At 36.8% G+C, this 16,360-nt stretch overlaps 2 protein-coding genes across 2 annotated transcripts; both read right to left on the bottom strand.

Moving 5' to 3' along the window:
- Positions 1-1,717: 1,717 nt before the first annotated feature.
- Positions 1,718-2,995, bottom strand: LOC117918959 (LOB domain-containing protein 16-like). Its single transcript, XM_034835956.1, has 2 exons — positions 2,401-2,995; positions 1,718-2,175 (listed from the first exon to the last, which is right to left on the bottom strand). The coding sequence occupies exons 1-2, from the start codon at positions 2,680-2,682 to the stop codon at positions 1,870-1,872; spliced, it is 588 nt and encodes a 195-aa protein (XP_034691847.1). The 5' UTR covers positions 2,683-2,995; the 3' UTR covers positions 1,718-1,869.
- A 1,420-nt stretch (positions 2,996-4,415) lies between these two features.
- LOC117918709 (poly [ADP-ribose] polymerase 1) lies at positions 4,416-16,067 on the bottom strand. Its single transcript, XM_034835551.1, has 20 exons — positions 15,874-16,067; positions 14,660-14,709; positions 14,372-14,567; positions 13,033-13,219; positions 12,587-12,920; positions 12,109-12,304; positions 11,876-12,037; positions 11,663-11,723; positions 11,481-11,544; positions 11,140-11,391; positions 8,620-8,857; positions 8,404-8,519; positions 8,243-8,319; positions 7,504-7,664; positions 6,820-7,011; positions 6,581-6,689; positions 6,228-6,310; positions 5,961-6,098; positions 5,476-5,658; positions 4,416-4,814 (listed from the first exon to the last, which is right to left on the bottom strand). The coding sequence occupies exons 1-20, from the start codon at positions 16,015-16,017 to the stop codon at positions 4,767-4,769; spliced, it is 2,991 nt and encodes a 996-aa protein (XP_034691442.1). The 5' UTR covers positions 16,018-16,067; the 3' UTR covers positions 4,416-4,766.
- Positions 16,068-16,360: the final 293 nt, after the last annotated feature.

The raw sequence follows: 16,360 nt of genomic DNA, 5'->3' as shown, positions 1-16,360 counted from the left end.
TGTGTTTGTTCTTTCTTATTGTTTATTGCTACAAAAAAAGTCACTAGCGTGCGGCTTCATTAGATTAGTCCTAATATTGTTTTTAATACCATAGCCAAAGAATCATAAATGAGGCTTGACTACCATTATTTAATCTTTTTTTTTTTAATTTTAAATATTCTTCCTAAGTGTTATTCATGTCACACCCAAATAAAATTTAGATACTATTGGTGAAATAATTATCATAAGGGTTCAATAGAATAATGAAAACCCAAATTCTTATCCCCTAAAGTAAAAAATATATATACATAAATTATATGATTATTATATGTGAAGCAAGTTGATTATTTTAATGTTTTTAGACTATAGTATTTTTATTAAAAACGTGTTTAGAGAATATCGACTAATGTTGGAAAATGACGAAAAAAATAAAGACAATTGCTTTTATATAACAAAATTTTATTAAGGCCATGTTTGGATGCATTTCTTGATTTTCTGCTTTTGAAAGCAAAAAATGGACAATATATACAAACAACACCTTAACAATTGTTTAAGCCATTTTTTAATTTTTTTTTTTTCAAATCTAAAGAGCCAATTGAGATGATTTTCTAGAGAATCATTTAGTGGGTGATCATTTTTTTATCATATAATACATTACCAAGAACGCTACTTTAATTTATATCTAATCACGACGCAATTCTCTGTATAAGCATGTATAATGAAATCATTATCAAATGACTTAAAAACGTTTTAGTTAGAATTATTTTTCTTAAACTTTATTAGACACAAGTTTTACCAAAAACGAAAAAACTACCTCTAAATATTTTTAATATTATTAAAAAAAGTTGGATCATATTATAAAGGGGGATTCTTCCACTCAAAGCAACCTCTCATTCTCATTATAAATTGCATAATCTTAAGATTTTATATTATAAATTTGGAGATCAATTTTAATATTTGATGATCAACCCATTTGTGTGAAATATAAAAGAGTACCATGTTTAGAAAAGTCTAGGCAAGAGGATTTTATTCTCTGACAATGTGATGCATCTCTTGTTAAACAAATGAAAAAAATAATAAAAAAATACAAGCAACCAATTGCACAAAGGTATTGGGCTATTGGGTAATTGGCTTAGCATTATGTATGATTTGGATAACCAAAAAGATTTTGCTTGTTAAATAGGTTTTTGGCATTAGAAGTTGCCAAAGCTACTAGCTCATGATGTAGGCCTATGCATTCAATCAAGGAGACATTTTGTCCATTCATTTGCATACAAACCCATATGGAGCCCTTATTAAAATTTCAAAAAAAGGGTACTAATGTTGTTAGGTAAACCTACTTCATAGAACATATGCCCTAGACAAGTGGGTCCTTTTGGTACCCCTCTCAAGGGTGTATGTGCCTTTAAACTACAATGATAGCATTTACCTCTTCTCTAATCCCCATTTAGTGAGATCGGGAATTTTTTTCAACCATACACATCATTTTACCCTTCAGGGGACTTGAGGCCACCAACCCTTTAAAGAAAAGAAAAATTAATTACTCACATAATTAAAATTTTCCCACACGGGAAAGGACAGTGGTGGGTTCAAGTGTGTGCATTTTTTTTAACATGAAAGTGACCCACATTCCAAGGGTGCTCTTTTGAAATGTCAAAAGGGGTTATCTCTATTATTATTATTATAATTATAATTATCATCATTGTTGATGTTGTAGTTGGTGCAATTCAGCTCAAGATTGAAACGAAGGGAAAAATGCCTAACATGGGCTTAGAAAATTAGACTAAAGTTTCCCAGATACTCTCTCTATTTACATACACCATTTGGGCATGGACCAAATTCATCTAAAGAGATGAGAAAAAGAAAGGAGGGACATGAGGAAGAAGACCATCAGTTTCTCATCATTCTGAGGGCCAGTTCTTGAAGCTCACCCAGGTCATTGTGGGGTGGCCTTTTCCTAGAGCAAGTTTGGAATGAAAATTCATCTCTACTTTGGATATCTTGCATTGCCATTCCATCACTGTTGTGATCAATCGATTCCAGTGAGCACTGCGGCGATACTGAGTTCATGTAACCTGGAAAATTCTGAAAGGAAGGCGCTCCTGAAACATTTCCCTGCCATTGATTCTCTAAATTCCCCGTGTTGTTGGCCAGTTGAGCCTTCAGCTGCATCAGCTGAGCTTGCAAGCATGCTACCTGTTGAAGAGAAAAACACATACAAAAAAAAAAAAAAGGTCTGTTATATGGATAGAAGAATCACAAAAGAAAAAAAAGAAGAAAGTTTTATATATATTTTTTTCATGTAAAAAATATATATGCCCATAAGGGGAAATTTTAATAGGATAGTGGTATGGAAGTGGGGTGAGTGAAAGAAATGGATATTGAATGTAGAAGAGGGGGGTGAAAGAAGATGAGGGGTACCTGCTGCTGCAAGGCGAAGATGTGGGCGACGCAGCCATAGACGGGATCTCTAATCCGGGCTTGAGCTTCATAAGCGATGGTGACGACGGCCTCACAGCGATCAGCCACCGGCACATGCAACAACAGCTTGGACACATTGCTGGCACCAAACACCTTGTGAATTGCGGCAAACCGAGCCGGGCCTTGCTCCGAGCAGAAATAAGGCGCAAAAACGCAGTCAGCTGCACACTTCCTCCGCAGGAACTTGCATGCACCACAAGGGGAGCCACTTGCAGAGGCCATGATAAATAAAGAAGAAAGAGAGAGAGAGAGAGAGAGAAAGAGAGAGAGGGGGTTTGAGAGATTGAGGGAAGACAGCGAGCTATAATGAAAATAAAAGGGGGGGAGGGAAGCACACGAGCAGACTAGGAAACGGTGCAATTGGAGTATGAGGGGGGTGGGGATGGGGGTGGGTAAGGAGATGTCTATTGTCTAGAGTGGAGGGAGAGGGGCTTTAGAGTTGAGGGACATAAAGGGGTCTTATAAGGGGTCTCAATGGGGGACATGGAAGGTCTGTGTGTAGGGTTCTAAGGGGACATTTTTTTAATGGTTTTTATGCATTATGCCTCTGTTTTTTTTTCTTTATTGTGTTAGACCAAGCTTACATGACTCACATTCATCTTCAAAAATATTACTTCCTTCTCCCTCCCCTTTTCTTTTTATTTTATTTTTTAAATATTGTATATACTTTAGTCTATGAGTTTGATAAGAGGGCTTAAATTTTTAATTTCTCCGCCGAACGCCGCACGTTGGGACTGCTGCTATTTGTTGTTTTGTGCCACTCCTAACACACTGCCACCTGCCGGTGTTCGCTTACCCACACCCAATCTTGACTTTCATTAATAAGTGAATTGAGAGTTGATGGGAGCTTCTCGGTGAAGAAAGGGGAGATGGGGCTTAGCCCTTTTTCTGGTTTTGAGTTGGGAATTGGAAATCGAATGAAGATTGAGAGGTGGTCATGAAGTTAGTGTTTGTTTCTGCAGAAAAGAGTAGTTCTCTCGTGTAAAATGCTCCATTTATTACATAAGGACAAGCCAGATTTAACAGAAACTCATCTGCAAAATGGTTGGGAATATGCCCCTCCCTTTTGCTAGAAGACATGGTTGAACCAGCAGGCAGGGCCCCTTAATCTGACCCTAATACTTTCATGCATACAACACATCCCTTTTTCAACATCATCATTACATTGAGCTCATTTACAACAGCATGATTTCCCTGATTCCGTTTTCACTTTATGCTAGAGAAAAAGAGTCACTATTACTAGAACTAATTTCTATTCTAATCAGTCATCCCCAAAGGTAGATGCTAGAGGCATTTCTGTCCATAATTGTTTAGAATAGAGAGGGGAGGAGAGACGCGAAGGTGGAAGAACAGCCACGTCCGGAAAACCAAAAGAGAAATCAAAGAAACAGAAAAAAAAAAAAAAAAAAATTGAAGGGTGAAAGCAGCCAGCCACAATACACAACAGCATGGGTAGAGGGGTATCGTCAGCTTTAACAAAGGAAAATGGCTGTTTGCACAAAAAGGGTGTTGGCATGTTCTACTTCTTACCTCAGCTCCACCACTGCTTCTCACATCTTTCTTTCTTCCCATTTCCCACCTCCTTCCCCCCTTCCTCCCCACACCATCCATCGGAATTATTTATCATTCCGTGCATCCAACCCTGACATCATCAACGTCTGATAGGTGCCAATCAACAGCATCACCCCCTGCACATGGCACACATGCACTCCACTCCCTCCCCCAAAGATTTTTCTGCAACCTAAGCCTTACGAGACCCAACTTCCTTTTCCCCCCCATCACTGCCAAAGTTAACAGCATTTGAATCAGATTATTGATTCAGCCCACAGATCATCATCCAATGATTAGTTCTCGAAATATATATTTGACCACTATTGCACTTCCATTTTGTTAGTGCTTGAGAAATCTAGAAAAATCAATGTTTCAAGACACTAGCTCACGGTGAGGCTTAATCAAAATATCAAATGCACTATAACCCAGAATTTGCTGAGAATGGGGGGCTTCATATTATCTCCGTAACTTACAGAAGTTATTTACACATCCAAAATTCACAAGTTGACAGATCTCTGGCAAATCCCAAAATGAGATCTTAGCAGAACTGGAACAATTATCACCAAATCCAAAATGGGGTAAATATTGGGTGAAATTTTGTTACAAAACACCAACCATGCAACGGCAGGGTGAGCAACCCAGCCCACAAAAAGAAACGAGAATCACGCAAGTAGGAAAACAGCAGACACTATTTACACAGCAGCGCCATTATATGCTTCTTCAAGACACCACTTGCCAGCCATTTACCTGTTCCTTCACCTCTTGTGATGAAACCTCACCTTCAACAAGAACTGCATCTTAACCTGTTCAAGATATAAACCTTGAAGCTCAGTAACAAGCCAAGCGGACATGTATTGTTCTCACAAAGCATAATTAAAGAAACTGCAGTGATTAGACTTAGGATAAATAGTAATAGAAAAAATTATCTTATCTATGAGCATTTTAGAGTTATTAGTGGTGCCAGAACATCTCCACCACATAAACCAAGAAATAAGTTTTGGTGCATCTACAACAAACAGTTAAAAATTTCCACATTTCTTCTGGATGTGCATGTGCATCATTCAACAAAACAAGAAAAGAAAAGCCACTATTTGGATGTGTTCATAATTCCTAATTTGTTTTTATTTCAACCAATACCAGCAAGATGATAAAGCAACTATGATTTTGTAGCAGTTGTATGCTGATTACTTTAGGAACTTGTTAAAAAGCATGCTACATGCTTTGGTAACTAGCTAGTACTTATTGAAATCAGTAAATATACGTTACTATAAGTTACAATAAAATGAAACAAAACCAGCCATATTCTCCAGACAAATTATCTCACATTATTGCAATTTCAATTATACTAGTAAACATCTTCTTGTCAAAATATAGAAACAGAAGTATGGAAAAATGATCAATTATGTCACAAGCCAATAAATGAAAATGACAGTTAATAGAATGAAAATGTAAACTATCACTTACTTGAGCTGTGTTATAAACAATGTACTCATTATACATCAACTCAGTGGACTTGACATTTGACGGCACTGGCTTGCCACAAGGCACAACCACTTCATCCCTCCACTTTACATACTCTGAATCCTGAGGTTTCTTCTTGCCAAGTCCTTTTGTAGAGTGCTTTCCTTCAGGAGGCTTATCCATATACTAAATGAAGGTGGAACCAAAAAAGAGTCAATGAGGGAGGATTGAGGATCAACAAAAGAATGGCATGGTCGACACCATCAAATGCATGTGAGAGTTCACACGCATACTAAATTTACCAATACTATTCATGCCCATTTCAATGAGTGCACACATTTGAAGGCAACATCAATATGTACATACGCAAATCCATGCAGGAGTGCTAAACACAAACTGATGCACATGCAAGGGCATGAGCATGCACATGTGACTTCATGAGTATGCACATGCGAGTCCATGAATCCAATGCTTATCGATAGACTCACCATGGCCTTCCTCAGTTCATAAACCTCTCCCAAGGCAACTTCACTCAGAAGCATCAAACCAACTGGATTTTTCCTATCAGTATAGCAATACTGAGCACTCTTACTGACCAGGTCAGCAAAGTAAACCCCCTTGCCAAACTACAATAAATAAGATTGCAATGATTAATGAGTACGCTTGTGTGTTTTAAAATGAAAATGAACTACAGTAAAGAAGATTGAATGACTTATGATCTGTGTACAAAATGAAAGAGGGAGAGAGAGAAAGACCATATAGCCAGTTGCTGGAGCTTCAGGAGGAGCTATTCTCAGTCCTTGACTAAGTATACCCACAAAGTTTGTCAACCGGGAACCTGTTGAGGACAAAATCTTCAGCTTCATTTTAGTTTCATTTTAATTTCAGTTCCTTTTTTCTTTTATTTTATTTTTGAAAAGAAATAGAACTCAGAAAAAGGTGGCAAACAATTTATTTAATTTCAGTTCAGCATTTACTTCTGTTCTCATGTCGTTGAAGCCACAGAAAATTCAAAAACTTTACTGAAAATAAAACTTGGAGCAAATAGAGCCACTTATATTACACAGTAACACAATAGAGGACATTTCAGAGTAAATTAATCACTTACCATGCCAGAGGAGCATCCTGTTTTGAAGCTTTCCTCGATAAGAAGCAAACTTATCAAATTCTCCTTCCCTTTCAAGTGAAAAAACCTCTTCCAGTTCAAGAGTCCAATCCTGAAGATATCACAAAACTCAGAAAATACATCTGTTTTTTATTTTTAAAAATAAAAACAAAAAATGGAAACAATATTCATTGCAAGCACAGAGTATGTTCAGTATTTTAGGTATCAAAAAATAGACCCACCATATGTGTAGGGGCATGGGTAGTAAGAAGATACTTCTCAATCAGTCGATACTCTTCACTATCATGGGGAAGTGGAGCAATATCACAACAGAGTTTCTTGTATTTGTCATCAAGGGAGTCATCACTGTCAACATCAAAACCCACTAATCTAGAAGCTATCTCAATGTCCTGCAGAGCTTCCAACATTTTCACCTATCATGGAAGCATAAATAGAAAACAATGTCATGTTACAAACACACAAGGCAGGCAAAATTTTGCTCTATTGATCAATTACAAACTTAATGCTTGTCAAATATTTATCAGCAAACCAATGTCTTCAGTACTTTTTAACCCTGATTTCCTATCACCTGGGAAGCACTAAACTAATCCTGTATTTTTGGATCCTTGCTTTTTAATTGACAACTTACAGGCTCACACTAATTACAAATGAGCATCTTGAAATGTGAACATTAGAGAACTAATAAATTATTACAACTGGTACCAGCTAATCAGATCAAAAGGAAAAGAAGATAGAGATTATCCTAAAACAACAATACTAACAAAGAACATAAAGACAAAACAATTAACAAGAAAGTGGTACACACAACATAGCTTGATTACTTGTCACAAGTGATGCACCAAAGAGAAACAAACTTGGGAATGTGCAAAAACATGGAAGATGTATTTAAATGTAGCATCCAGTACCTTAGACTTGAAATCATCTTCATCCCTAATTACATGTGGATGAATGGAAGGAATCACAGTGAAAAACCGATTGCTGGCATCAACAATCAGGCTTTCTTTGAAAGAGGGATCATGAGCATTACTATTTAATAGATTTTGAATCTCTGTTAATGCCTCAAAACCTGAAAAAGATAAAAAAGGAAAGGATGGGAAAGGGGAAAAAAACAGAGCAGTGAGAGTGTAACATAAGCCACTAAAAAAAATTTATTCCACATTCTGCATTATAAATTTTGAGAAGAAACTGGTGAAACAGGTCAAGATGGGGTGGGCTTGGGCCCTCTTGGTTGGGTTTTGGGTGGGCTTGGGCTGCTCCTAGCCAGGCCCTAGCAGGCCTGAGCCCAATTTATCAGTAAATAAAATTAGACATACTAATAAAAGTAATTCAAACCTTAGCCAGACACCAACTTTTTGCAAGGATTCATACCCTATCCCATACATACTATTGATGAATCTCTTTTGGCCTTTAATGAGCAGGCCAGGCTCATGCCAGCCCATGGTTCAAGCCCAGGCTTAAAAAACCAGCCAAAGCCCAGCCCTAGAGTCATCCAGATGGGCTTGGACCAGACTTAGGTGCAGGCTGGGTAGGCTTTGGCCCAATTTTTTTGGGCCAGATTAGGCTGCACTTTGGGCCTATGGGCCAAATTTACATCCCTAAAGGTGATGGATCCACAAAATAAAAGAAAATTTCAGAGAGACGTACCCTTCTGTATGTTACTTTTACTCAGCTTTCCAAGTGGCATTTCTGACATATTAATTTCAAATTCCATCATGGCAGATCTGCAAGACTTATTTCAGTATTTCAGATACAATTTTCTAGGAATAAATCCCAAAAGAGAAAAGACAAAGATAATTTGCAATAACCTGTATGTTTCCACATTAAAGAGCATCTTCATCAATTCTACTACTTGAGGAGCTAGCTGGCTGGTCACATTGGATAGATTGTTCTTCTTTGAAACCTGCTTATTGACCCCGTAATCCTATAAAATCCAATATTTGGATATGATTAAAAGAAACGTTAATCCAAGAAAGGTGTTTCACATTTGATAAATGGAATTTGAGAAGAAAAATGAACAATACAATATCCAATGGGAAGAATCTTCCAGGTTGCTTCTGAAAATTTTGCTTTCGTTCCCACGCCTCCCATGGATTCCCAGTCTTCTCAAGAAATAAACGCTTAAATTCCTGAATTGCATCAGATTTTGGCATCTCGTCCAGTTTGTTTCCACCAATTTTATCATTCCCAACTCGGCCCCATTTACGGAAGACATAACAATTTGACCCCCTATCCTCTTGAATGATCTGAAGGATATAGTAACTTCACATAGCAGACAGATAATGGTTAACAGAAATGGTGAAGGCAGAATAACAATTAACTAGGTCAGTTAATTCATATATAAAAAACACAGTCAAGAATCAATTGAGATATAGAAATGGACTAAAAATTTAAAAGATAAAAATTATTGGGTGTGCACAAATCTTATGTACTTATATGGCAAGAACCATAAGCTAATATTTATATAGTCAAGAACCATAATTTCCAATACCAAAACTGAGATATTATTTGCCATTGAATTTAAGCCTCAAGGTCGAAGTCCAAACCTTTTGCCAGATTTCTTCTCTTCTACCAATGTTCTCTATTTTCTGGATTAAATTTCTGTCTCCTGGTTATTCATCTTCATAAGGACCTAAATATGAACTCTTCCTGTAATGAAATCCCACTCTTTCACCCCCCTCTTTAACCATCTTCTCTGTTTTGCTATAAAAAGATATTATGCAAAAAAATTTAGAGATGTTCCACAAAACAATTAGAACAGACCATAGAACCCTAGACCAAGCTCAAATAAACCCTCACAACCATCTTGGCCTTCTCAAAACTTTCCCTTGATTGGTTAAATATAAACAATTTTTCTCAAGTCTCAACCTGAGAAACATCCTACATCAATTTTGCCATTATAATACTGAAAAGTGGTTTTTCAAAAGATCTAGTTCCTACAGTTCAAGAAGCACTAACAAGGACAGGAATGGCAATAGGAGATATGAAAGGAGAGCCAAACTAAGGTTCTCTTCATTCAAAGTGCCCCCTAAAGAACATACTCGTGCGTTTGATCCTAAAAAAAGCAATATGGTTACATGCATATGCAAGTATGCATGCAACAATCTACACTTCACAGGATCTCATCATAGACAATGATACTTCATATCCTAATTACCAAAATCCTTTTGCCCAAAAATGAGATCAGCATGCTGAAGAACTTGCTTCCCAAACTAACCAAAGATATTCAAGTATTTGTGAAGGGTTATTGCTAATGAATGCCTGCTCTTATCAGACAAAAGATATTCGCTAATGAATGCTTGCTCTTATCAGACAAAAGATATTCCTACTGTGTTTCAGTAACACTTGAGATATGTAGGTATTTGTAACACCACTTATCATTTCAATTTCTCATATATTTTCTCAACCCCCTGAATACATTCTGGCACAGTATTTCAAGATAAATCACCAGAGGTTTCCAAATGAAATTATCAAAAAGCTGTTTTAGCATAAGGTCCATAACATATTTCCACTACCTTTTTCAACCTCAGTTTCCACTTCCTAATGCCATCACTCCTACCTTCTAAACTAGGGAGAGTCCTGCACCCTTATTTGAACACCTTAAAGCCTCTATGATAGGAGGTCCAAAACTGTGTATCAGAGACTTGATGCTCATATTCCTCAAACCTATGGTTGTTATAAACTGGATGTACGAATGAGGGTGAATATACCACAAAAGGACTATGAGAGGCTCTATTGGATTCACTATGAATTCTATTAATACATACTTCATCAAAGCTAGATCCTTATGGAGACATGCACATTCCACATTCTTTTTTATTGAAGACATGCACATTCTATGTAGGAGATGCATTTCCAGTTCATATCTACTTTCTATTGCAGGAACATATTTTACACCTGTGCTGGCATTTAATGAAGCAAAGAAATCTTTAAGCATTCAATATGCTTACATCTGCAAGATAAGATCACTAAGACCCAGAGTTACCTTGTCCAAATCAATAGCAGACGTGGTTGAAAGAAGTATTTAGGAACTCTGCTAATAAACCTAAGGAAATATGATAAATAAGAACTTGTAGGTTATGACACTTAAAGACCATGTCCCATTATGGCGTTTCCTCTCCATGCACATGGCTAGTGGTTTTTCCAAGTTTTGTGCACCTAGAATTTTTCTTTGATGAATAAAACACTAGTCAGTACATAAATGCAGTGTTATTTCATAGGGTTTTTGCTTTTTTGGTTACATGGAATCTAACCTATAACCTCCCCACCGCAAACACCTGCCTCTTGAGTGTCAAGCCTTCACTTGAACCTCATGGGAAGGCTCCTTCAGCACCACTTATCCCCATTAAATCTTATAGAAAAAAAATTGGCTCCTAACAATTTATTTAGAGGAAACCTGTAGGCCAAGAACCAAAAAAGGATGTATCAAGTCCACAGATTAGCATAGAATAACACTGAAAGATGCACGGTGGTTTTAAATCCAGGAAAGGCTACCAAAAATATGTTGAAATGCTGGAAAGAAAAATGGAATAAACTAAATCCACCTGTTAACACCAGTTGACAGGTCAGACATATTCAAAGTTGTATTATAGATGCTTTTCCCATCCTCAAGGATATGACCTGAATCTTGCAGGCCAGAAGCTTCGTGCACAGCACTTCTCCCTTTAACTTTAACTGTGACCATGCTAGAGGTCTCCCCACTGGCTTCAATTTTGTATTTATCAAATGGAAGCTTCTTCTGGCTTTTGAAACAGTCAACCAAATAATCCTCCCTTAGAACAGGCAATTTCATTTTCCTGGTAGGATAAAAAATTCGATATCAAATGAAAATGCCTTGAGACGAGCAGATAAATAACCAAGACCATATATTTAGTGGATGCTTTACCTTGCCCTCCTCATCTTTGCATCTTCAGCATCCAGCATTCCACCCACCACAAAGCAGTTAGTATCTGCAATGTAATTTGAAAAGTAAGAATCAGTTACACAATGCTTCTCAATTTGAAGTAATAGTGGTATTCAAGAATACACAAGCATTTACAGTCAAAACTCGGTACGCATCAAACATGCCTTCTTTTATCTTGGCATGAAAAGATCCACCCACCCCCTCAATTTTGCTCTTCCATTCTCCCTGCAGAATGGCGCAATATATCAAAATTAAACATTAAAACAAAAAGGGAAAAAGAAAAGAAAACATTCAGCTAAGAGGCAGCAACAACTGTTGCCAAGAATTTTCACTGAAGTGAAGGGTATAGAAATTTAAAATTGTAAAGAAAAACATACCACACATTGCTTGGAATATCCAGCAATAGCAACTCTCAAATCTGATAAATTTTCACTCTTTGATGACTGAGATGGGCTAGCAGCTTGTTTTCCACAAGACATATTGGATGATTGTGGAGGCATTACTCGAACTGGTTTCTTTCCCTTTTGTGATTTAAACCACTGAAAACAAACACATAAAGCTAGTCATAATTTGCATATATTGATGTTTTACATGAGCTTAGGCTGAATACCTTGCGAAGATACTGATTACTTGTTTCTTCAGGGATTTTCCACTTTCCTTTAATACGCTCAGGCTCAACAGTGGAGTAAGAACACTTGCTCCATGCAGACAGGTAGCCTTGGCAGCGGTACATGCCTCCGGAATAACGAAGACTACTGGAACAAAGCGGGCAGTGGCCAAGTGCTCCAAACAGCATGCCATCAGCGCTTAACAGGAAATACGGCAACAGAATGTCAGGTTCCAAAACTTCAACTTTTATAATGTAAAAAGCAGCACTTCTGCACTCATTTATCTCCAAACTTATCTGTCAAGGGCACTAATGAAGCACTGCCCATCATCAGGAAAGCAAGCAAAAAAGATTTTTCTTTTAGAAATTATTCATGGTATTTTGCTCTAAAACAACAAATCATTAAGAACAAAATATCCTTGACAATAAAAATAGCACTTCTGCATGTCACATGCTAAGGTTCATGCATCACAGAATTTACCAGCGGTCTCGCAAATCAAGTTCTGATCCTGTTGAATCTTGACCATTAGCTTCAAGCATCTCTCGCAACTCTGCTGTTGTCACATGCTTTTTAAGATCATCCTTTAAAGCCCAAATTTCTTTAGATTGAGCCTCAAGCTTCCTTTCTAGATCAGATGTCTTTTGGTTTTCCGCCTCCATGTTGTTAGCATTCTTTTGTGATGCTGCCTTTCTCACTGAAACATCTCCTTCAGTTTTCACAATTTTTGACTTCTGATCACCAGTACCATCTTTTTTACGTTTACCACCCTTGGATGTTGATTGTTCATCATCCTTTATGCCCTTAACTTTTGTGCCTGAAATAATAAATATTTTACCAGAAAGTAACAAATGAAGCATGTTGTCACAAAAAAAAAAAAGAAAGAAAGAAAAGAAGGGACCATATAAAATAACAAACAAACTGTATACCAATTTCTGCAGCAGAAGGAGACTTTTTGATAAGGGCACAAACAGTTTCCTGATCAGAACTTGAAAGGCCATCCCATCCAGACAGCTTCTCAATTAGGGTAGATGGCGACATTTCCAAGAAACAGTTGGCATGGTGCCATGCCAAACCCTTAGCACCTTGACCGTCAGGTTTGGAGGATATACGAACCTAGCAATGAAATGACACTGCTATCAAGGCAAATAATCAAACAGCATCTTACTAGTCATGATGCATCATCTTAATTACCCAAATGAAATAGATCTTCATTTGGATAACTAAAGAGATAGGTACAATGTTATCATCAACCACACTGCATGGATGACAAAATCAAGCACAACCTGACAAAATCTTCCAATTACTTTTTTTCAAACAAAGAAAAACCACGATCTGAAAATGAAGCATAAAAGGTGCCTCTTATCTTTAAAATTTCTTACTATGCCTAGCACAAATTATACAATTAATGCTTGACTTCCATAAGCTCCTAAAATCCAATCTCGAAAATCCACATTCTTAACTGCAGGTTCTTCTCTTAGAATCCCACACTTATTAAAACATATGCTTGTAAGAAAAAAGAAAGATTATAAAATGAATAATCTTCTTCTCTTAGAATCTTACAGTTATTAAAACATATGCTTGTAAGGAAAAAGCAAATATTTAAACCGAATAATCAAAAGGTATTCAAATATTCTTTTTTTCCTTTTTTCTTTTGTCAGCGTAACAAGATATAGTTGCTTCCCAAAGCATCAGTGAATCTCCAAAAATAAATTTCAAAGGAATGGACACCTTAATTAAGGTACCTTGCAAGCTGTCAGCTGGATTAATCAGAAGGCCCTTTCAGTTGCTAGGAATTGGTTAAAATATGTTGTTGCAATGATGCAATGGCAGAAAGAATCAACAGAAGAATATGCTTTAAAAGCAGGTTATCAAAATCAGAAACAGCAACCAGTAGAACAAATAAATACACTCACTGTGCTCAAATTCCAGAGACCAATTCATTAATCCCCCAATAATATCTGCACCATCTTTTGCTGTCAAAACATTGACCTACTCAACCTCAACCCCTTTTTGGGGACATGAGGCAAAAGAGTTAAGACATATGATCCAAAAATGTCTTATCTGCCCAAACATCTACTTGATTTCTATATGGTAATGCATATAACAAACCAAATGCAAATGTCCCCCACCATCAACTTTAACAACATGTCTTACATGATAGTTTATTTTTATTACACCGTGCAATTCAAAGTATTCAGAGTATGAACCTTCCCAACAGCTATGTCATGAAAGCAAAAACACAAGTAAAGAAACATAATAGCCCACCTCTCCTTTCATAATCTTCTGACTGCAACGCTTGCAAGTAGCACGAGAAGTTTGTGAAACCTCAATACCACATTCAGCAACAGCAGAAGCAACATCTTTAGCAGTATTCTTTGATGGTCCACCACTCTCTACATATTTTCTGATCATCTGCTGATCATCCCATCTTAGTTGCTCTATGCCTTCAACATCATCAAGGCTAAAAGCAGAATATGGGCATAGAACTCGATCACTATGTGAGCAAAAAAATTATAGTATCTTTCTTATCCAATGAACAATGAGAACACATACGATTTTATTTGGTTAGCCTTCTTCAATATGCAACCAGCATGGTTCCACATCTGATTCAAAAAAAACCAAATACAAACCAAGTTTCATCAATGAAAACAATATATTATAAGCCCTTAGGCAACATTAAAGATAAATATACAGTCACTAATCACATCAAGAGGACACCTAAACAATTAAGAAGTCTTTCTACCACTAAAAGTATATAACTGCAACATGGTATCTGCCATTCATTCAGGATCTGTACAATGACCCTAAATTCTATACATCCTGTAGTATTGGTATACAGTACCATCCTATATAAAAGGTCAAAGCAGGGATCGTACATTCTTTGTTATTATTATTATTATTATTATTTTGCTTGTTTAAACAACATAAGAGTATTATTAATGCCTGATCAAAACACATACCCACTTCACAAAAAGAGTCTCAAGTCACCATATCAAACCATCATTACACCATAGTTGCTTCTTTATTTTATTATATGGAAAAAAAAAAATATCTTGAATAAAAAATTAAACTGCTGAAACAATAAGATAAGTAGTAGAATAACCAAGGATCTACATTTATCAAAGAAAAAAGGATGGCTCCAACCTAGCATTGAACACATAGATGCTTTATCATAGTAATTCCTTACTATATATCAGGTCTTCCACTCGTTGACATTTGTATCACTATCATTAGCAGTTATGACAAATAAGATTAGTATAATACCAATCCTAGAGTTCAAAAAACTGAGAGAAAACTTGTGGGCCGTTTGGTAGCAGAAACAAAAATAATTTTCTGTGAAACCCGGCCTTTTCTGAGAGAAAAACAATGATTTTAAGGGGCCCCTTCATTGTTTTCAGAACATCTCTTGCAAATGGATCAATGTTTGGGAACGTCAAAATGTTACTTCACATTCTCATTGTTTTCGTTTACAGAAATAAGATTCCTTTACCAAAAAGGGCATGCATTTTGGTAAGGCTTTTCCTGTAAACAGGTAAAAATCCATTTTACCGAGTAATTCCCATTTTCGGAAACAGAAAACCCTTGTCGTCCCCAAAACCCCATACCCGAGAACCATCAAACCACAATAACCCCATCATCCAAATCATTCAAAACCCAAGAGATAAAAACCAAACCCCGAATGCAAAAGGGAAAACGAGTAAGAAACTGGAGAAGAAGAAGGAAAAAAAAAAAAAGAGGGGGGAAGGGAGGAGGGAATGAGGAGTTACAGGCATGAAGCCGTCGAATTGGCTGGCTTGAACCATCTTGCCGAGCCGGAACTTCTCTTTATCAATGGGGGTCTTGCAGGTTTTACAGGAGGACCTGGATGACTTGGCGTACTCCGCTTTCCATGGCTTTGGAGGGTTCGCCATTACTGTTTTCTTCTCTCTCACACACTCACTCTCTGCGGAATATTGAATCTCGATGCTTCGCTTGAAAGCCTTGTTGAACCCCCTGGACACGTGTGGCTTCGTGCATTAGGTGGTTTTCTTGCTGCGTGTCTCTCACCGTCCCTCGTACACCTTTTTATTCCTTTTGGGCCGTGGGAGACTAAAAATAAGCCCATTTGAATATTAGATTTAAAAGGATGAGATAATATTTTATATTAAAAAATAAATAAATAATTTATATAATCATTGACATTTTTATTTATGTATTTTTTATTTAAAAGGCATTAGATATTAGATAGAAATTAAAAATTTATTAAAAGATGGC

This window comes from Vitis riparia, chromosome 7, assembly GCF_004353265.1.
Source record: "Vitis riparia cultivar Riparia Gloire de Montpellier isolate 1030 chromosome 7, EGFV_Vit.rip_1.0, whole genome shotgun sequence".
Lineage (NCBI taxonomy): Eukaryota > Viridiplantae > Streptophyta > Magnoliopsida > Vitales > Vitaceae > Vitis > Vitis riparia.
The sequence above is the reverse complement of the archived record's forward strand: the minus strand, read 5'-3'. Positions and strand labels throughout refer to the sequence as shown.

What these genes read in the sequence shown, in the direction of transcription:
- LOC117918709 (XM_034835551.1), bottom strand. Translation starts at nt 16,017, where the DNA reads ATGGCGAACCCTCCAAAGCCATGGAAAGCGGAGTACGCCAAGTCATCC. An exon ending in TCATGCCAAGATAAAAGAAG is followed by an intron (nt 11,545 to 11,662) that starts GCATGTTTGATG and finishes ATTACATTGCAG; the next exon opens with ATACTAACTGCTTTGTGGTG. An exon ending in TAAAAGTAACATACAGAAGG is followed by an intron (nt 7,665 to 8,242) that starts GTACGTCTCTCT and finishes TATCTTTTTCAG; the next exon opens with GTTTTGAGGCATTAACAGAG.
- LOC117918959 (XM_034835956.1), bottom strand. Translation starts at nt 2,682, where the DNA reads ATGGCCTCTGCAAGTGGCTCCCCTTGTGGTGCATGCAAGTTCCTGCGG. An exon ending in TCTTCGCCTTGCAGCAGCAG is followed by an intron (nt 2,176 to 2,400) that starts GTACCCCTCATC and finishes TCTCTTCAACAG; the next exon opens with GTAGCATGCTTGCAAGCTCA.